Source organism: Citrus sinensis, chromosome 4 (assembly GCF_022201045.2).
Source record: "Citrus sinensis cultivar Valencia sweet orange chromosome 4, DVS_A1.0, whole genome shotgun sequence".
NCBI classification, from domain to species: Eukaryota; Viridiplantae; Streptophyta; class Magnoliopsida; order Sapindales; family Rutaceae; genus Citrus; species Citrus sinensis.
Window position 1 is genome coordinate 24,937,510 of NC_068559.1, and position 26,894 is coordinate 24,964,403.

The 26,894-nt window shown below is 33.4% G+C and overlaps 6 protein-coding genes across 7 annotated transcripts; 2 read left to right on the top strand and 4 right to left on the bottom strand.

The window, feature by feature from the left end:
• Nucleotides 1-850: 850 nt before the first annotated feature.
• Nucleotides 851-1,469, bottom strand: LOC102623858 (uncharacterized). Its single transcript, XM_006484099.4, has one exon. The coding sequence runs from the start codon at nt 1,467-1,469 to the stop codon at nt 1,089-1,091; it is 381 nt and encodes a 126-aa protein (XP_006484162.2). The 3' UTR covers nt 851-1,088.
• On the bottom strand, nt 851-6,241 carry LOC102623569 (uncharacterized). The gene is made up of 5 exons (XM_006484097.4): nt 5,489-6,241; nt 4,771-5,011; nt 3,587-3,704; nt 2,372-3,497; nt 851-1,631 (listed from the first exon to the last, which is right to left on the bottom strand). Exons 1-4 carry the CDS (start codon nt 6,070-6,072, stop codon nt 3,406-3,408), a joined length of 1,035 nt encoding a protein of 344 aa, XP_006484160.1. The 5' UTR covers nt 6,073-6,241; the 3' UTR covers nt 851-1,631; nt 2,372-3,405.
• Nucleotides 6,242-9,060: 2,819 nt separating this feature from the next.
• LOC102625553 (hypothetical protein) lies at nt 9,061-10,212 on the bottom strand. Its single transcript, XM_006484283.1, has 5 exons — nt 10,204-10,212; nt 9,922-10,075; nt 9,603-9,781; nt 9,421-9,508; nt 9,061-9,323 (listed from the first exon to the last, which is right to left on the bottom strand). The coding sequence occupies exons 1-5, from the start codon at nt 10,210-10,212 to the stop codon at nt 9,061-9,063; spliced, it is 693 nt and encodes a 230-aa protein (XP_006484346.1).
• Nucleotides 10,213-12,728: 2,516 nt separating this feature from the next.
• LOC127901732 (uncharacterized) lies at nt 12,729-13,835 on the bottom strand. The gene is made up of 3 exons (XM_052439167.1): nt 13,315-13,835; nt 13,149-13,236; nt 12,729-13,017 (listed from the first exon to the last, which is right to left on the bottom strand). The coding sequence occupies exons 1-3, from the start codon at nt 13,390-13,392 to the stop codon at nt 12,806-12,808; spliced, it is 378 nt and encodes a 125-aa protein (XP_052295127.1). The 5' UTR covers nt 13,393-13,835; the 3' UTR covers nt 12,729-12,805.
• A 122-nt stretch (nt 13,836-13,957) lies between these two features.
• On the top strand, nt 13,958-15,785 carry LOC102623085 (uncharacterized). 2 transcript variants are annotated; one of them, XM_006484095.4, is made up of 3 exons: nt 13,958-14,104; nt 14,525-15,202; nt 15,292-15,785. In XM_006484095.4, exons 2-3 carry the CDS (start codon nt 14,600-14,602, stop codon nt 15,508-15,510), a joined length of 822 nt encoding a protein of 273 aa, XP_006484158.1. In that variant the 5' UTR covers nt 13,958-14,104; nt 14,525-14,599; the 3' UTR covers nt 15,511-15,785. The 2 variants fall into 2 exon arrangements, with proteins under 2 accessions (XP_006484158.1, XP_006484159.1); XM_006484096.4 differs by lacking the exon at nt 13,958-14,104 and adding an exon at nt 14,111-14,260.
• Nucleotides 15,786-23,055: 7,270 nt separating this feature from the next.
• Nucleotides 23,056-24,095, top strand: LOC102622778 (uncharacterized). The gene has a single exon (XM_006484094.4). It carries the CDS (start codon nt 23,178-23,180, stop codon nt 23,979-23,981), a length of 804 nt encoding a protein of 267 aa, XP_006484157.1. The 5' UTR covers nt 23,056-23,177; the 3' UTR covers nt 23,982-24,095.
• Nucleotides 24,096-26,894: the final 2,799 nt, after the last annotated feature.

Below are 26,894 nucleotides of genomic sequence, written 5' to 3' on the forward strand. Positions count from 1 at the left end.
AAAAGGTGATTGAAAAGGAAATGCACTACTGCATGAATCATTACATTTACATTCATTAAAACATTGTAGAACGATTTGGTCACTTAGTTAAAACCCCACATAAACATGACAACGGATTCATCAAAAGCAAAGTAAACCCAAATGAAAAAATGCAATGTTGAAAATGAAGGTTCAGCGAATGGGTATATTGCTTTTGTAAAATGAAGGAATCTTTTTTATTACCCTTTATGAAAAGATCCTTTACTTAATGTAAGAGAGAAAGGGATGGAGTACATGTGTTTGGAAGTAAATGGAACTACATAGAAAAGAAGGTCCTTAAAAGGAAGGGAAAATTTTTTAAGCATTAGAAAAGGTTACATTTTCGTCAATTGAGAACTACATTTCTGCCATGTGTTTGGTTTAAAAGGCGTTTATGGTACTAAGATACGATAAAAATATCTTGATATTTATCCTCTTTCCTTTTTTATGGCATGTAAAAATCAAATTCAATTATTCAATTTTATCATAGGGTTAGGCTGTCTTCAAAACCACCCAAGTCCCAACACAATCACCATTACACGCAAATAGTGGGCAATATCAAGCTAAATATGGGTGGGATTCCTTCTCATTTTTCACTTAAAATTTCATCCACCGAATTTATTCAATCTAATGATATGGATTTAAAGCTTAAAAACAAAAAAAAAATTACTATTTTAAGTTCTTATTAATCTACTAGTGAATTGAATGATGAAAATTTAAGTCGCTATTTCAAGTTATAATAATTTAACGCAAGGAAACAAAAAGCAGCACAAGTATAATTTAACTTGCATGCAGCAAAGGGTACAAAGAAGATAGGAATTGGAAGAGAAAATAACGAACTGCAGTTATTTTTAATCTTCAAAGGAAAAGAATTATTTCAAATGAAAACAAACAACTATACAAGTTCCTAGAAAACACTTAATGGGTATGCAAATTGAGTACAAATGAACTCAAAATCATGAAAAACATAATATAACCCACCAGATAATCATTCCACAGATCATCACCACAAGGAACTATTCACAGAAATGATTGGCAGGAACTACTATAATTATTTAGGGAAAGTGAATCTAAAGCAATTTGACACCAGCTTCCCTCAGAGAATCGATAATGGCTTTCACTTTACCATGATATCTTTGTTCTCTCTTAAGGAAAACAGAAACAGCAGGTATGTCCTTGAGAAGGAGACGCTCACCCAGTAGTTTCCCAATCTTGGAAGCAGCTGCCACATCCCGAGTACAGCCGATTGTAGACCTCAGGGCCTTTTCCTGGGAGCTTGCAGAAGAAGCTACCGTGGCCGTTGGTGAGTGGACCACTTGCGCACTCACATACTTGTTAGTGAGGTGCATCTTCAGTACATATGGCTCAGAAGGTTGGTAAGTTTTGAGTGGCCTACGAGGTGGAGGAACAACCATATCTCTGTTTGGCCAATATACTTTATTATTACACATTGAATGAAGAACGTTTAGTACAAATATAGTTTCAGCATCTAATGCTTGAATTAGTGGAGAAGAATCACATTTCGTGATTATTATTCAAATCAAGACATAATTGTGAGAAAAGCAATTCTTCGTATGTGACTTGATTTAATTGTCTTTTTCTGCAGCATTTTTCTGCAGCAGACAAGATAAGATAAGGTTATATATTCTAACTTCCACAATTAAAGGTTATCTGGTATTATGGTGTTGTAACTTTTAAACTACATCTATTGTAGAAAAAAAATGTAACTATAAAATAAAAATTAATAGTATGCAATAAAAATAGTTCTTATATAATAATTTTGATAAAATTAGTAAAGATATAATAAAATTTTCATATTATACATGTAAAATTAAATCAACTTAGCTTTCAGGCTACAATAGCTAGTATTTGCTAAACACTTTTAGTAGCGTACCTTTTACCCAACCTCAATCCCCTAGACAAGACCTAAGTAAAAAAATAAATTTCAGTTTACTCAATAAAACGTCAATCTTTGATCTATCCTAAAAAGTGTTAAAACCTCAATTTATTCTATTTTTATCTTATCAATAAATGAAAGTAAATTAATTTTTTCAGATTCTGAATGGATATATTAAAGATTGTCATTTTAAGTAGAGGGCAAAATGTAGTTCACGTAACTAAAAATGAAGAAACCTATGCTATCAGACCAAGTTAATCATGACCCTGACCTTTTTACATTTGACATAAGATGGTTGGCCATCAATTAATCAATGTAAGTATTTCACTCTACACAAAATCTAAAAGAGAGAAATTTGAAATCTTTAATCGTAGAATATTTTAATCTCCAAATTTCTGAGTCAGCGCATAAATCAACAGTGAAAGAAGCAGAAGCAGAAACAGAAGCAACTCAAACCTTTCATCCGGAAAAGTGAGGCGGCAGTCCGACGTAGTACAGGCGGCGAGCAGGGGCAGGTGAAATGAGGGGTGTTTAGGGTTTTCCAATCTTTGATTTTAGGTGTTTCGTATGGTTTTAATTTTTGAGTTGGGTCTTGTTAGATTTGGACTGCTTGTATACTTGTAATGTTGGTGTGTGTTCATTTCTGCGTGTACTTGTAATGTTACTGTGTGGTTATGTTTATCACAATAAAATGTACCCTACCTCATATATTATGTCACGTGTCACTTTTCAAATAAAATTACAAAAATAATCGGTCGACCCTTAAAAGTTACGTAGTCGAGTTATATAGACCGGTGTTTGTTCTCTGTATATGCTACAACTGTGGCGTTAATTTTGTGGCATAATATAACACACGACGAGTGCGCTTGATGAGTGATTTTCCAGCGAGTTCGATTGATTACTCTCTCGGGTCTTGGCGGAATTTTGCGACACAGGCAAGATTTTGCGACACTGAGATTTGGGAAAATGCTTGAAAATAGGGGATCGGGCTGATCGGCATGGCAAACATACAAGTTTGTTGTTCAAAAACAAAACAACAATAAGAGATGCCTCTTCCTTCTCTTTACACAAACTTAGCCAACTAAAATAGACATTTATCTCATAGACTTAATCCAAGTGCAGCATAGAATACAACAGAAACGGTACTATTCTAGCTTCCACACAATAGCACCAAGACAGTACAAGCACCCCTCCCCCAAGAGAAAATTACTCAAAAAGAACAAAAGAATCCGGCACAAAAAAAGGGGAAAAAAAGAAGAAAAAAACTACAGAAGCACTACAGGCTTAAGAGCAGGCACGGAATCTGCAAGTCAGAGTCATTGATGACCAACTCTAAAAAATGTTGACACAAAAATTTAACTCTTAAGCAATGAAGCTCTCATTGTGACTCCATAAAGAATCAGGAGAACTAAACTGCAAGCCATGGATGGGGGGGTAAAAGAATAGCTCTACTTCTAATCTAAGCCACAAAAATTTATGATTATTCTCCCCTAAAGTACCATAGCAACCTTCTCATGGGAGATAACCGAACAAGCATTGGCTATCAATGGTTCATAGTGATCAGCTCCAGCACCACACCAACCTGTGTGTGAGGAAATACTTCAAGCTGTGAATGGGGATGTTCAAGAATCAACAGAGTGGAGATGTTAAAGACCAAAAAACTTAAGTTACCTGTTCCTTTCATGAATAGGAAAATTGGAGGTTCACAAATGTCGCTCCTTGGACGATGCGGGAGGAAAAAGACACAATTTTCTTCATCAACCATCGCATCAGATCCATGTGCTTGCACCTGCAATCACACAAGTAAGACAAGAAAACTTGATTCACATAACTGTGCCTCTCGTTGCCAAGTTCAGCAAAAGCAGGAACTCTTCCCATGCGAAAATATATTACTGAATAAAGTAAAAGAACCCAACTGATTCAACAATGTAGAGCAAAAGCACAAACTACATATTCCAGATTCCACAGAAAATGACAACTCTTTTAATGAGATAAAAATAATTTTCTTTTCACCTATAGCTCATAAATGCAAAGCAAGAGGGTTAAACTTCCCAGTGAAATGCATAAGTTCACATCAATACACTATAGTATCTTAGAAAATTCAACACAAGAGGGAAAGTGAAACAAGCTGTAAGTGAGTGCTTTACTGAATATTATAACATAGAAAAATGGGAAAGACTCAAAAGGAGGGGAGGCAGTTTTAAGTTGACACCAAGAGAAAAAAGGTTTGAGTCTGAAACAAGCTATCAATCATTACAGTCGATGGTGGTAACAGAAACATGCCGAAGTAATCCAAACTAAACAGGAAGGAACTGCTACATAATTGAGAGAGTAAAGAGATTCTTATGGGAAAAGAAAAGATGCAATGACCATGAACTTCATAAAAGAGGCCCAATAACAAGAGAAGTGGACATTGCAACAAACTGTGCAGTGTGAGAAAAGAACACTGAAAAGCATTTCTTTCTTGCTAAGTACGTCAGAACAGGTTCCATAAAAATAGAAACAAGATATGGCCCAAATGTCAAAGCAACAATCGATTACAAACTGATTGAACTTGTAGATACTGAATTCCAGCAGCAAAAGTCATTTGGGTTAACATGACTTGTGCATGTAGTTCGAATCTATTCCTTCAAATTAATATCACATCTTAATCCAGTCGCATGTACATTACTGAAACATATATTGATACAGTATGCACCAATAAACATTCAGTAGCCCCAGAGTCAAACTTGAGTTAACCAACAAAGTGAAACCAAATTCGTGAAAGCAGCTTGCAATCGATATGAAAAACATGAACTTCCAAAAATCAAAAGATTTGGGGAAGAAAATTTCAGAGCTAGCAACAAATTCCTCACCACATATATCTCTCGATTGAACTCTGTAGCAAGACATTCAATAGCTATATCATCTCCAAAGGCTGCAGCGTGACCTTCTCTGTTCTCATCTACCGACAATAAACCGTCCTCAGTATACTGCAAAGTGATGATATCATATTCATCATCATGTGAACCAGAGATCAACATGTACTTGGCCCAACTCGGACCATCACTCACAAGAATACATCTCTCTTTGTATATAGATTCAGCCGCCATTTCTCTTCAATCAGAAAAAGTAAATAATAAAAAAAAACAGATAATAACTAGCTGCTACAACAATCAAAATAACATTCGCAATATTAAAAGAACCATAAGTGCGTAAATTATCAACAAGATAACCAATAGGAGAGAATAAAACTCATTTCTGATTGCTAAGAAAACAAAGAAAAATAATACAAATGAATCCATTTCCAGTTGAATTTTTCAGTTTTTGCTGACCAAAAATAATGATTATTTATTTTTTGTTTCTAGAAATAAATATTTGTAATTAATCCATTTAAAATAACAGGAGAAAAAAGGTTAATAAATCCCCAAAAATAAAAAATCAATTTTACAGTAACTTCCTTTTCCAAGATTTTCCTGTCAAACAAACAGACAGCCTAAGCCCCAAATCTAACCCAAAAAACAGACCAACTCGCATGTAAAGAAAATATAATATTTCTATTTTTTTTGAAAAAAAATAAAAATAAAATAGTACCTTTGCATGCCGAGCTGAACGAGCTCATCGATTGCGGAGTCTAACCCGACCCGATCTTCTTTCTTGGCCAACAATTTCACTTCTTGGACTACGTGGATTCCCCACCCGTTCTTCAGATCCGGTGAGTACATGTGCCTAATCGCGTCATTTATCATTTCTCTCTGGCCTTCACCCACAGATCCGAGATCCTCCAAGAACCTCCTCACCGTCCGCCTCCGTAACTCCCGCGCGTCCACATCACGCGCCGTCATCGCCTTCTGAGAAGCCGTGAAAAGACAGTTCCCATCCGCCGACACCTCCCCTCCGTGGGAAAGCTTAAACACGATCGACCGCGACTGGTCCTCCGGGTGCTTCCAAAGAACCCCCTTTGAGTGGAGCCTCTCCAAATGCCGCCTCTGCTGCTCCTCTAGACCTATCACTTCCCCCCACGCGGCGACCCCAATTGATGTCGTGGAGGCCGTTACGTCGGCTGACTGGTCAACAAGATCGACGGTCGGCGACGGGTCTCTCCAACTTACGGTTGGTGATGCAGTTTGAAATGTCTCCGCAGCAACGGTCGTGGAGTCGCACAACAATTTACCCATTTGAAATTTACAACCTTTCTTTTGAATTTATCTTGCAATTTAACCTCTTTTTTGTTTTTTAAATTTTCAAGATTTCTCTTCTCTTCTTTGATTCAAAGAAAGAGGATTGCAGAAAGAAGAGAGAGAAAGAGAGAGAGAGGGGAGGGAGTGGGGTTAACGGATAGATGTCAACGCGGGAGAGTTATATGACACGTGTTAATATCTGGGGGTGTTTAGGGTCTCAAGAAATAAGACTGTTTGAGATGCTAACGCAAGCCTGTGGACCATGACCACTAAACCTGAGCCCAAGTTTTATTTTATTAATTTTTTTTATAAAATATTTCTTTGGAAATAAGACGTTATAAGTTTTTATAAAAAAAAAAAAAAAAATCCACCGTCCACCTATTTTTTACACTTTTTTTAAAAATACACAATTCTTTTATTTTTTGACTGAAATCCACCTAAAGTTACATTTTGTTTCATTTTTCCACTTCCGTTTAAAATCCGTTAACAAAACTAACGGAAACTTAAAAAAATGACAATTTTACCCCCAAAATGAAAATTACAATTTCACTCTAAAAATGCCAAAAAAAACCTGCATTTGATGGTTGTGGAATTAATTTCTTTATTGACTAATGGGAAAAATAATTAGATTTAATCTGATTATTTTTTGTAATTTTTAAGGTGAAATTATAATTTTCGTTTTGGGGGTAAAATGGTTATTTTTTTAAGTTTTTGTTAGTTTTGTTAACGGATTTTAAACGGAAGTGGAAAAGTGAAATAAAATGTAACTTTAGGTGGATTTCAGCAAAAAAATAAAAGAATTATATATTTTTAAAAAATATGTAAAAAACGGATGGACGGTGAATATTTAAAAAAAAAAAAAAGACGTTATTAGTTTCTTTAAAAAAAAGACGTTATTAGTTTTTTTTTTTTTTTTTTTTTTTTTGCTTTTTAAGTTCTAGTCCTTCGCTCTGTTGGGAACATGCTTTGGTTTTGGTAGGTGAGCCACGATGCGTAGAGTTTTGCTTGATACCCAATAGAATCAAAACACGTCAGTTATGTGGGACCACATGTTTCGAACTATCCAATGGGAATACTCGTGCAATGAGGATACTAGTCTCTCAACGGCTATTTTAAATAAATAAATGAAATCTCAACGGCTACATTTGACAAGGGTGATGATTTAGTGGTTCATTGCGTTCACCTTCTATTAAATGACAGATGTTATGTGATGCTGTAATTTATAGAATTATTTATAATTAATTATTGAATTTTACTAAATATTTAAGTACTTATTCTATGTTAGGTACTAGTACTTAATGGATCATTTTTCATTGTTTAAGTAGTAAAATTTAGTCAATGTAATTTTTTCTATTCACTCATTCTTTATAATTTTTAGAAAATAAATAAATGATTTAGAAAACCTACTTTAAAACGGACAAAATTACGGTACAATTGTGGTACCGTACCACATCTGCACCTAACCATTGGATCAGTCTACAATTATCACCATAACTGAATCCGATGGTTTGGTGCAGCTGTGGTACCGAGTTGGACCCCTTAAAAACTACTTAAAACACTCAATTACTAAGAATACTCTCTTGTAAAATTTAAAAATCAAACTTTTCTATTTACACCATATTACATCTCAAAAATAACCTTTGATTTATTTTTTTCCCCAAGACCCATTTCTTCTTCTTTTTCTTTTTTTTTTTCTTTGTTTTTCTCAAACCAAACTTAGAAGATAACATCTCAAGAAAGAACATCTCTTAGACTTTGCAAACTCATTGGAAAAGTCGCACAACTTTTTTAAAAAAATTTGTCATATATTTAGCTAAGCATTTACAAAATGCTGACAAGTATAGAGTCAAATCCTTCAAAAATCACAATTTTAAGAGAAGGATTTTTTATCTACACATGTCCAGTGTTCATTGGGAAAACTTCAACCACAATTCTCCGAATTAGAGTTGCCCACGCGGCTTGATGTTCACCGGATCGCTTCCTTTGAAAAGACTAACTTTCATCATGACCTAAATAATTGAATTTATTGAAAATTTTAACGACGTCAAGAAATATTCGTTGTCGGGGAAGAAGAAATAATACTGCTAGAAAATAAAAACAATCCGATAAAAGAAAAGCCATTTTCACATATAAGGAATTCACATTTTCCATTGACTAGAGCATGTCATATATTCGATATATTACTCATTAATTAATGCACATAATTATCACATTAACGATCATATAAAAACAATTGCTTAACATATGTTTGTCACTAATTGATGTCATACTATTAGTTGAAATATAGATCTTTTTATTAGTGTTATTGATCACATTGATAATAGATTAAAGATGGAATTGTATTATTTATGTTTAATTTCTCATTTAAAAAAATAAAATAGAAGAGGTCTGATGAAGACAAAATTAATTAATTTACAATGCCGTCCTTTCTATTGGTAAAAGTTTTAATTTATTAACACAGATATAATATTATATCTTAATATTTTTTAAGAAGAATATTAGTTTTTAATATCTATGAATATAACTAACATGTACTTAATTATATTTCCAATTAGATCAGTCTAAAGAGGTGTGCATTACATGCTATATTTTCATTTTCTGTTTAAAATCATCCCTACATTAAAATATCAACATTATATCACCTGTATTATCTATGTAATTAAATAATATCGTATAATTATTAAACGATAAGAGAGTCATAAACTTGAAAACCTCACGAGTCTTGCCATTTTTAAGATTATATTTTTTTGGTTATTCATAATCATCTTTTTTTTTTTGTTTAAACCACTCGATTTCTGGCAACCGCATTAGGCCCCGACTAATCCGGATTCGGAGTGTAGTCACAGTTAAGACTCTTTACCCCTCCCAAATGATGTGTTTAGTGGGGATCATTCATAATCATCTTTAGTTACACACAAAAATAAAAAGTCACCCTCCTCATTATTTTATTCTTGTTTCCAGATTGGCTCACTCAAATAGCTTAATTTACATCACGAAGCATGAATGAATAGCTTCATCACTGAGACAGCTATAAAAATTCTTATTAAAGGGATGTTGAGGAGGATAATGCATCATATTATTTTCATTATCCTTTTTATGGTTCTTCTTGCTCTTCGCTGCCTCTTCTTTCACAATCTCTACAAACTTTCCTAGTCGTTTTGTGATTGCTTCAGCCAACTTTGGTGGATCAAATTCTCCCTTTACTGTCACTTGAGATTTACTCATATCTGGTTCCACAGTTAAAACTCCTGAAAATTATGAAGATAAATAATGAGTAAAAAAAAAAAGAATAGTAACTAATAATGAACAATGAGTTATATAAATAAATTTAGATGTCAAAATTACCATCGATTCTCGCTATATTTTTCTTAATATCACGAGCACAACCTTCACAGTGCATGTACATTTTGAGGATCACGACCTTCACTTGAGGCTGCATGGATAGAATAGAAAATTAATAAGAAAATATAAAAATTTCTAGACAACACAGTACAGTTGAAAAAAAAAGGGTTTAATGACAAACACACTTGTTTTTTTTGCGGCTCTTTCTTGTCTTCGCCATTATTAGTTTTTGGTTTTGGAGAAATGAGCTCTGCATTTGTACTGTATTTTTTACGAATTCTCTCGATAACTTTGGATGGTTCGGCTTTTTCTCCACTTACAATCACCTTATTGTTTGCTCTATCAAGCTTAACTTTTTCCACACCTAAAATATGATAAGACAAAATTTAGTTATGCAACGTAAAATAAATCATAAAGTTCATCGCATAATATAAGTGAGGTTAAAAAAAAAAAACCATGTATTCATTTATATTTAATAGAAGAGATTAAAAAGGAAAAGATTACCATCAAAACCATGGAGGCAGTGAGCAACTTTAGTAGCACATCCATCGCAATGCATGTAAACTTGCAAAACAATATCCTCAACTCTCTCTTGTGACTGTTTATCTTCGTCGCCTTGATTTTGTGGCACATTTATCTTTTTTCTTCTATTTTTTCTCTAAAAACAATATGAATTTACATAGTAAACAACTAATATAAAAAAATAAATCCTTAATTAAAACGTTTTTTTTTTTAAAAAAAAAAAGAACACGACGCCTAAAATTATAAATGTATAGTGTGGATTACCTCTCCCATTGTTCTGTTTGTGGCTTGATTTGAAATTGCAAGTATGATTGGGAGTTGAATGAAGAAAGGTTAACAGGATATAAATAAATAGTTCAGTGTTGCCGGTACATAGCTAGTATGAGTTTTTATTATCATCAATAATTAGGGAATTATTGCTACTACATAAGAAGAGAAATATTTTGAATGCAAAATGATTCTTTTCGGTTATAAAATGTTTTGGGTTAATTAGCCACAATGGATTATACCGAACATGAAACATCAGCATATGTTACTGTTTCATATAATCTTGAAATACTAAATGAAAAACGAGATATGGCGTCGGCCGAATCTAGTAAGTAATTGAATTGAACTTTCTCAAATGAGCTTCATAAATAGTTTCTTTTTTCCCCTGAGATTACAACTAATTCAAGTTCCTGATATACATAATGAAATTCATTGGCTACTGATTTATTGTCTACGGTTTTGGAATCCTTTTTGATACTGCTTGCTCAATTTGTAACAAGTCAATTGGTTTAACACTTCTTCGAATTAGCTGCTTACGGTCACGGATATTAATCAATTTTATCATTTTGGTGGTAACGCAGCCTGCCTGGGCAAAGCAAAAGAAGAAGAATTAACCAACTTACTGCTCTAGTCCAATGCGGGATTTGTGATGATGGTATTAAAGTCAAGAATAAGTTAACAGATAAAAAAGAAAAAAAAAATTATATAGAGTGTATTTTATCTTATAATGTATTAAAATTTGTGTTTTTTTATCTTTTAGATTATCCCTAAAATGATTATACACTACTTTATCTCAGTCAGGTGCCCTCATTTTTTTATGTGTTAAAAATAAGCCTAACAGTACCTTTCATTAAGCCCAAATTAATAAGACCAATCCATGAAAGGTTCTATGAGTAGATATGATTGGTGAGGTAATTTGAATTATTAATGGTAAGTGTGGTAGGTAAAATTATTAGTGGCAGGTGAAAATTAATGGTTATTAATTTTTTATAATTTTTTATTTGAATCGTTTAGATGTGTTCTTATGTACTATAATGTCCCCTTATATCATTTGGTTATGTATCAAGTGAAGAGTGAATAATAAAAGGGAAAATAAGAAGTGTGAGCCGTAAGTTGTGTATAGTATTTCTTGCAAAATAGCAATAAAGTCGTTGAGTTTAGTAAAATTCTTTTGTTGCTCAAATAATTTCATTTTTGAGCAGTTTAATCCTCCTTTGTTTTCAACATTATGCGGACACACTGTTAAACTATGTGATTTAGAAAAGTCAATGAAAACATGCTATTAACTATACGATTTTATATTACATTAAAAATTAATTTTATTAAATAATATGGTTTAACAATATGTTTGTATTAAAAAAAAAAGTTGAGGGCATCCACACTTAATATATTGGTCCAAGCAGCAGTAACACTTCACAAGCGCAAAGAAGCTGCTTCGGCAAAACAGGTAGCCCCTTAAATTTGTCGGGTTCAACTTGTAATTAACAACTTACAATCAAAATTATTGCAAATTAAAATTTTTCATTAATTGAGCAACCACTGATATGTTTCAACAATTTTTTTTTTTTATGTATAAGGAGGAAGGGAGATGGTAACTTAAATTTGCAGAATTTTGATCTACCGTCCGTGTAACTAGAAATTGGTGATTAGAACAGAAGTTTAAATGAAATCTTTTAATATTTCAACTTAAAGAGTAATAAGTCAGAAACGTTTAACGACTGCCTTTGAAATTGAATATTAGTAAACAATATCGCATCTATGTAAAACATTATCAGACGACAAATCATTTTCCATAGAATTCTCATATGACACCTAGTAAAGATTATGCATCGATGCCTTTTAGGATATGTCATATATAACATTTTGACAACAAGTTGTCCTTGCAAAACTCATCATATGACACGTCGTCAAATCAATCTATAACTTCAACATAATATCATGAATTTACTAGGTAAAAGATGAAAAATAAATAAATAAATAAAAACTCCAAGCTAGAAATTGGTGTATTCAAGATCCAATCCAAACTAATTCAAATGTTGTCAATTTGACTTTATTGGATTTGATTGGATTGCAAAATGGAAAATCCAATGTCTTTGGATTGATTTATATATTTTATATATGTGTTCAAATTCAATATAAACCAACCCAATCAATTAATTTTTTATTTTATTTATTAAATTAAAAAAAAGATACACGTCACTTTTATATTTTTATTATTCAAAAAAAAAAAACTATGTTTTCACCCTCCGATGTTCTGTTAAGTGTTAATATTGTTAAGGCCTTAATATAATATCGTTAAGTATTTCATTCTCCAACGTTCTGTTAATTCGGTCAACAATGTGGATATTCATTCATGATTTGATGAACTCAACTCCTAAAGTACCTATCATGGTTGTATTATATAAATATACAAGCAGCATCTAACGAAAGAATCCTTCTAATTCATTTATTTATTTAATATAAATTAAAGAAGACATGTACAAATTTGAAAAATAGCGCCTGGTAATTTTGTCATTTGAAAAAAAAAATGAATAATTGATGTTATTTATATCTTCTTATCTTATCCATCTTCTCAATTATTCCTATGAAAATTTCACGTTCAATCTTCAACATGCAGTTCATCATCGCTGCTACTGTCTCTCTCCTTGTCGTCCCTGTCATTGGACCCTTCGCCGGTTGCAAAAGTTTGGCTCACAATCTCCACATGCTTATGAAGATCTTTGAATATGTGTGCTTTCAGATTTTCAACACGGAAGGTGCCCGTAACTTCGGCTTGTTCTCTTTCCGAATTTACATCTACGCTTACAACTCCTTAAATTTTTTTAAAAAAAAAAAAAGAGTAAAAAATAATAATAAGGTAGAAATTAGAGGAAAAATATATTAATTCAAATTGATTTTATTCTTCCATTCAGCTGATGAAAATTGTGTTAACAGACACATGCCACCTCTAGCCTTCTTGATGCAATTCCTTACTTGCTTCTTACAACACTGAGGACAGTGGGCATTAAACTTCAAGACCACAATCGTTTCCTGAGGCCAACATGTATACAGTTCATGAGTTCAAGATAATATATATATAAATTAATAGGGATGTTGACAAGTACAAACCGGTCCTTCCATTGAAGGTTCTTCGCGCTTAGCATCCCTTAAAGATAAGCTCCGAAGTTTCTTCAAAATATTCTTCATTGGATGGTGGCTGTCTTGATCAGCTTCTTTTTCTTTTTTTTTCTCTCTCTCTCTCTTCTGCCTATGCAAATATGCAGTCAGGTGATCATGAACATGGAGCGTGCTACACAAATTAATGGCATAATCGACTGAGCTGTGAGCGCATATATTCTCAAGATTATTTTTTAAGATAAATAATGTGATTAGAAGCGGCTTCAATTCTCAATGGCGAAGCAAAAAAGTGTGGGTAAATCACTACTAATAAACGAGCTCGCAGTCGCACACATCTATTTGGACTTTCATGCCGTGTTTTGTGTCGGCCTGGACCATTTTATACATCTGGATACGGGTGCCTAAAGTTTGAACTTTGGGTTTGAGTAAACGGTTGGGTTTAGCTTCGGTTTCACATATTTGGATCGGGTTAAACTTAACCGGTCCATCCCTTGGTTGTCAAAACGGGAGAGCAAAACGATAAACAAAAGCGCCGCTTAAACAGAGAGACAGGTGGCAGATCCCTGCCACACAGCTGACCCCAAAAACCACGTGTCGCAAATGCAAAGACTACACGTCAGAACAAAAGATTGTTTCCAGGGGCGTGGCATGGCCACCCCCGCCCGCTCGGTATAATTTTGTAAAGCAAATGAAATCTTCCCACGAGACAAGTTGGCCCTCTCTATTCCTACGCTCTGGTTTTGAATGATTCATTATCACCTGCACTCACTCATTTTCCTCAGTAAGATCTGTTCTTTCTCCATCAATTCTCTCTCTCTCTCTCTCTTATTACTTTTTCAAATTACTTTGTTGCTTAACATATACACTGCTTAATATTTATGTAAAGCTTCTCCTTCTGAGCCCTGTGATTTAGATTCATCGTTTTTCAGAACATCTGGTAATTGTTCATGAAAATTGTTGATATATATTTTGTTTTAAATTGAATTGAACCTTCCTTAGGGTTTCACTGCATCTGTTGTAGCTTGTTCGTAACAAGATTTTGTGACCACTTCTCATGGAGCCTCTCTTCCAAAAATGTGAAATTGGATACCTAATTAGGAAACCAGTCCAATGATAACTTTGAATTAAATTTACAGTACTACTGTTTAATTTTCTGGCCCATTTATTGTGAATTTCATACTGTCGTAATGTTTCTCTTCAGGTTTTGAATAGCACCAAAACGCAAGCAGTTTATTATTTCCACCTTAACCTCAAGGACCATAAAGTGAAAGGACATATGTCTGGTGCATCGCTTGCTGTTCCTCGCAATGAGAAAGACAAAACCACAACCACTGACCAGAATCCCCCTCCCAGTGCCCGGCAGCAACAGGCAGTTGGGGGGGATGTCATGGGATCATTGCGTGTCATAGAACTCCAGTTAGTGGCGTTCATTACAGTTTTCTCAGCCAGTGGGCTTGTCCCTCTCCTAGATTTAGTCTTTCCTGCCTTTGCTTCGGCTTACCTTATAGCTCTATCGCGCTTGGCCTTCCCTGCGCACGGTAATTCTTCCTCTGGTTCGCAGGAGCTATTCCGCGGAGGCAAATTCTTCAGGTTCTATGTGGTTGTAGGCACCACAATTGGGCTCTTCTTGCCACTAGCATATGTCTTGGGAGGCTTTGCAAGGGGTGATGAGGATGCGGTTCGCTGTACAACACCTCACTTGTTCTTGCTGTCATTTCAAATACTAACGGAGAATGTTATCAGCGGGTTATCTATGTTTTCACCTCCAGTGAGGGCGCTGGTACCGTTGCTCTATACCGTGAAGAGGCTCTTTCTTATCATTGATTGGATAAATGATGCGTGGTTTAACAAAACTCTGCCCGCAAATGCGGAAGTCCAGGTAATTCATTCTTGGGCAATCTTTTTCTTGTCATTCACGTAATCCGACATGTCATGCTCCTTAGAATTGGGTTAATGTTTGCGGTGCAGGATGCGGCATGGTATTGGTTCGGGAGGGTTCTTGCAGTTGCCAATCTTGCCTACTTTGCTAGTAATCTATTTTGCTTTCTGATTCCATTATTCCTTCCTCGGGCCTTCGAAAGGTACTTCAAGGAGAGGGATGAAATTCAAGGAAAGATGGCAGAGGATAAACGGTCTGCGGCTGCAAGCAAATCTGAATCCAAATCCATGGCTAAGAAAGCTGATTGATTTGCTGCTTTGTTACAGCTATTGAGCGGATACATGTGGGAATGAGAACGACGCGTCCTAAACACTTGTTGTTCCACTGCTTTTAAATCCCACTTACCAAGAAACTTTCTATCTTTGCCGCAAAATCCTGATTTCAGGCGGACTTGGAGATTTTAATTTTTCGTTTCTGCGTATTCTCTCATCTTCTGATAGATTTGAGGTAGTTTTCTGGCATAATTAATGTAATGAAGACTGTTGACGAATTTCTTTAATCATTAGGTTCATTAATCATAAAAGTTCATGTTACCACTAATCATGATGCATGGATGACGGTGAAAAAAGTTATATTTTAAATTAACATGGCCATGTATCATTGCCGTGATCGGAAAAAGAAACTGGTGTCTCGTGGTGGGAATTCACACACACTACCTATGATTTGGGCAATTAGTACTTGTCGCTCAAATTAACAAGTGCTTTGATCCGGACAACAATTGATGTCATCCAAGCAGTGGGAGCGTGGCCTTTTTTTTTTTTTTTTGAGTTGTTATTTTGTTTGATTTTCTCATTCGCTTCATTTTTGCTATAAGTCATCCCCTTTTTCCCGTGTGTTTTGTGCTTTTATGATTCTAAAATTTATTTTGAGGCCTAATAAGCCTCTCCCACATAATGTTGCTACACTGTTTTCCCCTTAAAAATGTTAAAAAATAAAAATAAATAAATAACGGGAGACAGCATATTGCCGCCCACATTGCAATGAGCAATGGCATGGGGACGCCCGTGGGCAAATGCTGACACCATCGAAGGCAACACTGACGCCAATCTTCTCTTTAAACTCATTTTACTATAGTCATTTTATAGTAAAAATTTCTCAGGCATGTTAACAAGCATCTGATGTATCATATTTTATAAACCTTAATCTTAAGAAAATTTCAAAATTTTCATATCCAATACATATATTAATGCTTAACAATCAGCAATAGTACATCAAACAAACAATTTATTCAACATTTAATGACCAAAACCAACAAAAAAGGAACAATATTGTGAAGTAAACCCAAGCAAAATCGTGAACAAAGCGGAGCATAACTACGAATTGAACACAAAACCCTTTAAGGAAGTGAAGCTACCATTGAACGAGGGAAGTCCTGATCAGTCGGGTTTGTGCGATCTTGAAGTCCAGTCGACAGCCATTGAACGAAGGAAGCCGTCATATGTGCAGGTTGCACTAAATCATTACCGGAAGTGGCGGAAGCCGCCGTCGGAGGTGAAGCTATTAGTTGCGTGCAATTGCGCGAAGTGGGCGATCAATTTGTGCTAATTTGGGGTTTTGAGTCTTCTTTGTTTTAATTTTTACGGGTATTTTACTATTTTAGTTCAAAAGATGTATGAATTGTTGATCTTTTCTGAAAGTAAGAACTTGAAAGAGGTCTGATCAGTACATTTGAGAAAGAAAGAAAGAAAAAAAAAATAAAACGCGAATTCATGCAAAAGCGCAAATGAAGCATAAAACTGTGGTTGTTGAAAAAAGTAAACACAATTTTGCCGTCCGTCCAATGGCATGTTGACATGCATTCGGCTCACTGACTCCATTTTCACACCGTTCTCTGTGCTTTTGGTCGGCTGTGCTGACCTTTTTTAGAATTTACGAAATGACGGATATTAACAGGAGAAGACAGAATACATTTTTTAACAAGAAAAAGTACGTACGGAGGAGGTAGATTTTTTTTTTTAATACTGATTAATCATCAGATTACTGCATTACACAGATATTTACAACAACTGCTTAGTGTAGCAGAGATATTACACTGATATTTACAATCAGATATACATGATTGAGACTTATATTATTACAATGAATTCTATAAAGTACATGCCCGGACAAATAATCCCTCACAGGAGAAGAATGTCCATACTCCATTTGCATTTCGTAAGAAAGAAAGATTTTTAAATATAAAGAACATTTAACCCTCACAATACTTTTGTGGGGGCCAGAACCGCTGCCCTCACAAGATTGTGAGGGCAGCAGCCCACCACTTCGGCCAAGGCTGGAGGAGGTAGATTTAGTTTGTGTGTGCGTGTATGACAATGAATCTCTACTATTGATCCTACTAATAAAATGGGAGGCATGGTCTATAAAAATTTATTACAATTCAATTTTCGAATGGGAAACTACTCACATGTCACAAAGCTTTAATACAGATTTTGAAAAGTTAATAGGTTATTTTTAATATTTAATTTTTTTTATAAAAAATTACTTTCACTGAAATCGCTCTATCATCCAATAGATTTTGAATAACAGGGAATAAATAATTATTTAAAATATAATTATGAGAATCAATTTTATATTTAATATAATTCTATATATATTCTCATATATATTATAAAACTCCAAAAGTATACTTATTAATTAGAAAATAAAATCATTTACTTCAAAATATTATTATTATTATTAATTGAGATATCAAAATAAAAAATAAAATTAATGATATAAAATATTTATTTTAATTATTAATTTTTATATATACACAATTAAAAATATTTTATATACATATTTATAAATTGATAAATAAATTTTATTCAATATTATGTCCAATCAATTATTTATATTTTTTTTGATATTTTAACAACAACATTTATCAAACAAATACAACTGCTTTTAAAACTCATGACACTTTTAAAAATAAATTATATCCAACGTTTAATTGATTCTCTTCACAATTAATTATTTAAAAAAAAAACACAGGTAACAACAACAATTATTTTTAAAGTTACAATAAAACTGACCCTAAATGAAATTGACATTTGTATATAACTTAGAATGCTAAGAAAGTGTTTGTTAAGGATCTGGCCTGGCGCGTCTGTAAAGTTTCAACATACCAAGGTCTTTACGCCGGAAAACGACCAACCCTTTTGCACTATTTAGGATTTTTATCAGCATCTCAATCTACCAGCCACATAAAAACATTTTTATTCCAACAAAACTTAAGGAACTGAGTAATTAACCGAGCCCCCTATAGTTTTAATCACCGAGTATTTAGTCCTCTTGTCACCGCTTTTTGCAGTTTTTCCACACTTGAATCTCATGCCGCCTATCCTGTGCAAACAAATTTAATAATACTATATGATAATTTTTGACCACTTTTCTTTCTTTAAGTTTTTTTATCTTTGTTATTCAAGATACAAATTGCTAGGAAAAATGGAAACAATTAAGTACATCAGCAGAACTCCAGGATATATATTCTACGACTGTTGTTTAATGAACCACATGGAGACTTGGAGACTTATTCAAATTTCAGTCCTTGTGTTTTTAACATGCCAGATTCTACCAACTTAACCAGTTGGCACTCACTTTCCAATAACATGTCCATTCCCTAATATTATGGATAACTTTAATAATTTCTTTGTTTATGATGATCTACTTTTGACTTTAGTGTTGCAGTTTATTATTTGAGTCATGATAGTCGTTGAAAAAAATCAATCACACACTTTTATTTTTTATGATCTACTGTGATTTGACAAGACAGTCTTGTCAAATCACTATAATTAATTAAAAATAATAATAAAATACCATTATTTTGTATTCATGTAGATCCACCATGACACGACAGTCTCATCGTATCATTATACTAAATTTAAAAAAGAAAAATAAGTATCTCATTTCTATGTTTGCGAAGATATATTACAACATAGAAATATGATCAGATCTTTATAATAAATTTTAAAAAAATAAACTAAATCATCCTCATTTTCTATTTACGAGGATCTATTGTAACAAAACACTCTTATCTAATAGCAGGATACAAAATATTTTTAATATTACATATAATAAAATCAAATCCCAACATAGTATACATGTTCAATCAAAAGCCAGCATATCAAATTCAAAGAAAACACTCTTACAGTTAGTAGCAGGGAGACTCAAAACATTTTACCTTAATAGTTAAGGAGAAAAAAATACCTATCTAACCAATCAAGGAGTTGTTGAATAGAATACAAAATGTTTAAATTTGGCATAACGAATAGTTTTTTTCTTTTCGTTGGCTAAAATCTAACAGCAATTTCACTACAAAACAAATTTCAGAATACCTAACCCAAGAGGTAGGCGTAGATTTGGCTGTTAAATGAATTCTATCCAATAATAACCTCTCAGGTTACTAGTCTTCCTCATTGACAGTGAGCAGTTTTGACGTAATTGGACCAAAATTTGAACAAAGTGTTTGAACATAAGAAGTTTTCTGGGGATCTTTCGATTAGTTTGAACACAATAAATGGCCAAACTTGCTGTAGCCTACTTCTATGATTTTAGGAAAATGACATTTATTACTGCAATTTGCCAGGAAGAAGAACCGCCGGCCGTTTGCTATAATGTTAATGTCACAAAATTTAAAGTTGCAAATGGGTCAAAGATTCTATGATGTATGATTACAAAATGAATTATTGAAACACCGAGCGAACTAGGTGTATTCTGATATTTGAATCTATTATAAATCTAAATATATTCACAAGTTATACATGCGATATGCAAAAGCGTGTTACATAGGGCAGTAAATGAATCAGACCGAAGACAAATAAATATAATGTCAGTTTTTTTTTTTAATATTATATCTAATAGCAACCACAGCTAAATTATCAATCTACAATTAAAATTCAATATAATCCAACATGCCAAAATTTAAAGTATGAACTAAAGTCCAATAAAAATAAAAATAAAATTTCTCATAATTAGATCTGGTAAAATCGGTCATGGGTTGTGTTTTTGTTGTGTCAAATTTAGGTCAGTTAAAACACAACTCATTTTAACAAAGTGATGATACTTTCACTAGATATTCGACTATATATATAGAGAGAGAGAGTATGACGATATACTCATTTTAATAAAGTGAGAATGCTACAATTAACTAAAAAATAGTTTCCAATGTATTAAAATCATAAATTTGTATGTTATCAATTAAATAAAGCTTATTATTTGATACCTGAAATATCTGTGTAGGTACGTATTGATGTTTGTTTGTTTGTTAATTATCTTTATATATATATATATATATCTGTGTGTGTGTAATATGTAGTATCAGTGCCATGTGTGATTTCTTCTTTAACTATATGGTTTGAATTTTTGGAAAAGGTTTGGTACATCATTACGGATATGGACTGTTTTAGGGACTGCTTTCCCCCTTATTGTTAACCCTTAGCTTGTGCTAGGCTCGTCTTTCTTGCCCCAAAAAAAAAAAAAAAAAAAAAATGCACAGGGAATTGATAGTATCCCCAACACCTGGCAAATATGGAAACCAATTTATTTGTCCTTCATTATTTTCACCGTGCCAATCTTGTGAATCTTTAACACGAAAAAATATGAATTTCGTGCAATTCCTTAATTAGAAAGTCAGATAATCTTTGATCAACTTGGTGTTGGACTTAAAAAAGTAAGCAACCAAGTATAATTTTCAGTTGTTTCAGATTCTACAACATAGAAGGAAAAGCATAAGATCGATGTCCTACGTACATGTTAGCAAAAGCAGATTACTTTTACGAAGACAAATATGAGTCCAAAAATGAAGTTGATGGATCAAAAACGGCTTCGCTTGAAGCAGAAGTTTATGACTTACGCGACTGGAAGAAGATACTCGATCGCTAATCCAGTAATGGAATCGTCGTGATCATGGAAAAAAAAAAAAAAAATAGAGGCATCACTACTTTCTTAAAAACCTGAACGGCGAGTTGATTTATGAATGACAAGATACTGCAACAACAGAAAGTTCAACTCAAATGCTTGTAAGAGAGGATACTGATAGATTGCTTTCAATAAGATTCTTCTAAAAAGCTTAGACATGAAGTTTGTTTAATTAATTGTTACTTGAGAGCGACCGTGAGATAAAGGCCTGAAACGACATTGAGTCCATTGAAGCATGTTCTGAGGAAGGTTGTGCTGCCTTCGCTCTGTTGCCGTGGCTGTGAGAGTTGGTTTTTTGCTCTCCATTATCTCTTCTTTAGTGTTAAACCTTTTGAAAGAAAACAAAAGCTCAGCTGTTTGGATACTGAGAAAATCTCAGAGAAAATATTGTGGATCTGGAATTTTTTTATTGTTCAAAAATAAAAATGTGCACATACATCCTTATTTATAGACAATTCTTGAGCTTGATTAATCTATAACTAATTCACTATTAAGTTAAAAACTAAATTTAAGTTGGTTAAACTTTAGATCAATGCACAAAACATGTAAAACAGATTGTGACTAATTCCGAGCTATCAAGTTGCTTAACGAACTCTAATGATGTGACAGTACTGACCTGTCTTGTCTTTTTTTTTTTTTTTTTGGTCCTTTTTCTGAGCTGTCTTGACATCCTTCATCTTTGTTGTCTACAGGTGTAATCCAATCGCCCAGAGAGGGTGGTGTTGTTTGATAACACCTGTTCGTGTCTCTCAGGACCACTACTTGGCGTAGGCCGTAGAGTCGCAGGCTAGTTGCAACGGTCGTGGGTTCCTCATCGCCTGAACAGTTCTCTGCCCACGCGCGAATAATTACGTGCGCCTCATGGTAATTCAAAAGTGCATTGTTGGCCGGTGCATAACTGATTAAACCTATTGTTTTTGCACAGATTTTGAAGTATAATATTTGTCAAACGTTCTAGTTTCAGGAAATGAATTCGAAAATAGTTACCGTGAATAAAGTATTTAACGAGTTTTGATTGACCGAATTTTACAAAGAAAGTTTGATATTGAGAAGATTCCATTTTTAGAGTCAATGAGACCTTGGTTTAAATCTTCAAAAATTATATTTTGTTCTTGACTTAAAAAACATCACCAAAAAAAAAAACAATGACTAATAAATTTACTAGATAGGATAATAATACTCATAAATTTATGAAAGCATAAGTATTTAAATGCTTGGTTCTAGAGATAATAAATTGATAAATAATACTCGTAATATTCCTTTTAGTCAACAAAAGCCCACACATTAATTTTATAATATAAGACGCAACTAAATAAATATATACCATTTAACTTGTGATTGAATTATGGTATTCTAAAAATATTGTGTCTTATATCTTAACACTATTAGATGGTATAAAAAATTAATAAAATTTAACTATTTGATGGTATCCAGACTGTGGCGTTTTTTAACATTTATAGTGTAATAAATGAGATAAATTCAAAAGTAAAACTAGTTGTGCGAGTGAAAATATTTAAATTGACCGGACCTAGACTTCAAAAAATGAACAATCTTAAAATATTAGAAAATTTGGTCGAAAAGTGTTTTTAAATTAAAAAATACACGACGGATAGTCGTGCACACGCGCCCGGAAAAGAAAGTGAAGCGACATAAACTGCGAAACAAGGAACGGTGACCAGACCTGACCTCACCTCTCTGCCAGTCGTACACCATTATTTCCTTGTTTTTCAAGTAAAAAATATTTACTCTCCCCAAAACATCACAACCAAACCCTACCAACTGTTCCGCCACTCTCTCAAAATCCAACCCTCGCCAATTTTTTCTTTTTTTTTTATTAAATTAATTAATTTTGGAAATTCCAATATATATAAAAAAAAATAATAATAATAATAAGAAAAGCACCGCACAAATACAAAACCTAAAGATAAAGCAAAAGCAGAAAGAAGTACAAAGAAAAGAAATTAAAGAACTCCAAGTCCATTGATTGTCATTTTCATTTTCATTTTCATCTTCATCAAATATGAAGATTAAGAACAAAGGTAAAGTCTATCCTTCTCCTTCTTCTTCTTCTTCTTCTTCAAACGGAGACTATCTCTCTGTGTTGAAGCTTTTGCCAGCTGGGATTCTCGCTCTCGCCTCAGTCCTCTCTCTGGAGGACCGTGAAGTGCTTGCTTACCTCATCACCAGGTCCATCAAAACGACGACTGCCACAGCCTCGTCGTCTTCCAACATCCAGAGAAAGGCGTCCAAGAAAGCAGCGACCGGAGGCAGTAATAGTAATAGTAACAACAATCATAGGCCCCCGGTGTTTGACTGCGATTGCTTCGACTGTTACACGAGTTACTGGTTCAGATGGGACTCCTCTCCCAACCGCGAGCTCGTTCACCAAGCCATTGAAGCCTTTGAGGACCATTTGGCCAACGGCGAGGCTTCTGACAAGCTGTCCAATAAGAAGAATGGCAAAGCCAAGAGGAGAGACAAAACGGCACGTCGTTCTTCAGACAACAACAAACAACTTCTGGTTGAAGAAACCAATGAATGGTCATCGGGCCCTGCTGCTCCCTCTCCTGTTGAGTCTTCGCCTGAAAATGTCGTGCCTCCTGCACCGCTGACTTCTCCTGAGAACGAGGCTCAACGGCTTGAGGAGAATGAGGTGGTGGTGGAGGTCTCCGCTGAGTCCTCTGCGGTGGTGGAGGAGGGGCAGACAGCGTCTTCGCCGCCGGCGACCAGCTCTCCGCACAAGGGTTTGGCTAGGAAGGTGCTGCCGGACGTGTTAGGTTTATTCAATTCTCGTTTGTGGTCTCTTTGGAGTCCAAACGCTTAGGGCGAAGGGAAATTACCAAAAAAAATTTCTTTTTCTTTTTTATTTTTTGGTTCCCTCTCATGTAATTTTCCCAGCTTATTTGAAAAAAGAAAAATGAAGAAATTCTAATTTTAATCCTTGGTTAATCAAATTCCGTGCCCGAATATAGCAAGTATTTTACTCTTTTCTTTTTTAAATTTTATTTCCCTCTTTTTTCCTTTTTTTTTTTTTATCATTTTAATTTATTGGCTGGATAATATGTGCTTTGCCGGCAGGAGGTCGCTTTAGAAAAATGTATATAAAATTAAAACAAATACTTTGGGGATGATTTAATACTAGCTTAGCTATAAAGTATCGTGATTAGGTGGAGATAGTATCTGGGGTGGGGTGGGGGCAAATTGAAACGTGAGTTTTGCTTGTTAGTGGAAAGATTATTTTTTATGGACAAGGTGTTCGATATTATTTACTAACCTGGGAATTTATTATTATTCGGTGCAAAATATTTACTTTATTTTATTCGATTCTCCTTTTGAAAAAAAAAAAAATTGTCAATGGATGCGATTCTCTATGTTTTGGGTGGAGGATCTGGAACCCTCTTTCAAGTGATAAATATTTTGTGTTCAAATTTATTTTATGCTTTCTTTAAGACCTCTAATTTGGGGTTAGGTGCCCTATGTCTATGTGGATGGCATCGAGGGCGCCTATGATTATTAGCCGACAGGAATAGCAAGCTTGAATTCCCTTAAATACCCTTTTTCTCCTTGTGCCTTGTTTGAGTCAACGTTCGTTTCGCCTTATAATATTTATTTAATTTTTATATTTTTTATTGTAATTATACTTTTTAACAATATTTTTAATTTATAAATTAACAATAAATATCAGTGTAGAAATTTTTTTTTTTTTTTTGCATGTACAACTATCTTACTAATATTTACATATAACTAAATTAATATTAATCAACTTAAAGTAATATTTAATATCCGTACAATAATTTTATTAATAATTATTTTTTTTTAAAAATTATTATTTTCTTATTATTTTTCTTAGAATATTATGTAAAAAAACAAATTATGGCAAATAAAACAAGGATGAGAGTGTAATATGTTTAATAATAGGGGTATTTTTTAAAAATATAAAAAATAAATAAATAATTTAAAATATAAGTACTAACAAATATTTATCAATTTTTATGGTTGATGTGCTAAACTTAGAATCTAATAAATCAGAATCATATATAATCTAAAATGTCACGTATAACTTGTAATCAGTAAACATGTCGCATGGGAGTCAAATTCTAAAAGCAATTATTAAAGTTCGCATTCATATCTTTTTTGTGTTATCATGACAGCGTACCCGATTGGGGACCCAAAGCATATCGGATTTTTTTTTTTTTTATTATTTTGGTAGTTTTGCATCGAGTATCCTTCGATGAAGATAATATAATAGTGTAACTGCTTTTGTGGCTTGACCATATATATTCCCATTTGTTCTTAACTTACACGCGAATGTGACCCCCAGAATTAATGGCGACCGATCCCCTTGAATCAAAGAAATACCAACCGAAGATGATTGGTTAACCTCATAAGAAACTGGGAACCACCCATTAATTAGTATACGTCTATAAGAGCACAAGTCACATCTCTCTCCTCATACGTGAGTTTATTTTCTACTAACTACTTGGGGGCGGATTCTCCTATTTCATAGGTCCAGCCACTCCAACTTGGCCATAATAGTGTTGCTATTTAGACAAAGCCCTATTGAATTTTTTTTATTTATCATAAATATAAGTATACTATAATGTAATTTTAAAAAAAAAAATTCTATCAAGAGATGAGGTGAGACGTTGTGCATTGTAATATTATAAGCATGCAGTTAGTTTGGAACAATAATTTGCTTGTAATACTCGTAAACTCATGATAAACGCAAATAGGTTACTCAGCTGTACCTTAAAAGTTACAATATTAAAGTATTTGATAAACGGTAACTTTTGTAGTTTGAAAGATATGTTGATATGATTTTTCACTTGTATAATGAAAAATATATTATATTTTTAGTAATATTGTCAAAAATATTATTTAAAATTTATATTTACTATATATTATTAATATTTATTTTATAATTATAATTTTTTTCTACAACAATTATAATTTAAAAGTTACAGTATCTTAATCTCAAATAGAACCACAAGCAAACAGTTTCACCATGGTAGTTTGGGTTACATACATGGGCGGACCCAATTAAGGCCCATGAGGGGCTTCAACCCCCCCCCCCGAGACCATTAAGTTTTCTTTTAAATGTACCCCAAGGCCCTTCTGAAAAAGTTAAATAAAAGAATTTGGACACATTTTTTTATATATTAAAAGACTTATAGTTCAATGGTAAGAGTGTTATTTAATAATTTTAAAACCTTAGTTCAAATTCCATTAGCCACATTATTTTATTTTTTTAAATATTTTGTGGAAACTACTTCGAAAAATAATATTTTCACACATTTAAAATATTACTTCAAAAAATGATATTTTCACACATTTAAAAATAATAATTTATTACTATTATTATTTAGAATTAAAAAAATAATAATAAAATTTAAGTTTATAAGACTTAAAATATATTCAAGTAAATATTAAAAAAATTTAAGTTAAATAAAAATTTTTGAACTAAGTCCTCCCTCATTTTAATTTTTGGGTCCGCCACTGGTTTCATAGGTGAAGGACACGTAATGATATCTTATCGTTTGTGCTTTATGCATGGATTGGATGGTGGCTAGCAAACAAGCAAATGACAAATGAAGCTAGGCCATTGGCAAAAGTCACAGTACAGACAGTTGCCGGGAACTGAGAAGTGAGTAGCTTCTGGTGCCTGCCTTATCCCCATTGCATGTGATAGGGTGTTTTTGGATCGATCCTCGGCTAAAGTTGGTAAACAAACGCAAAC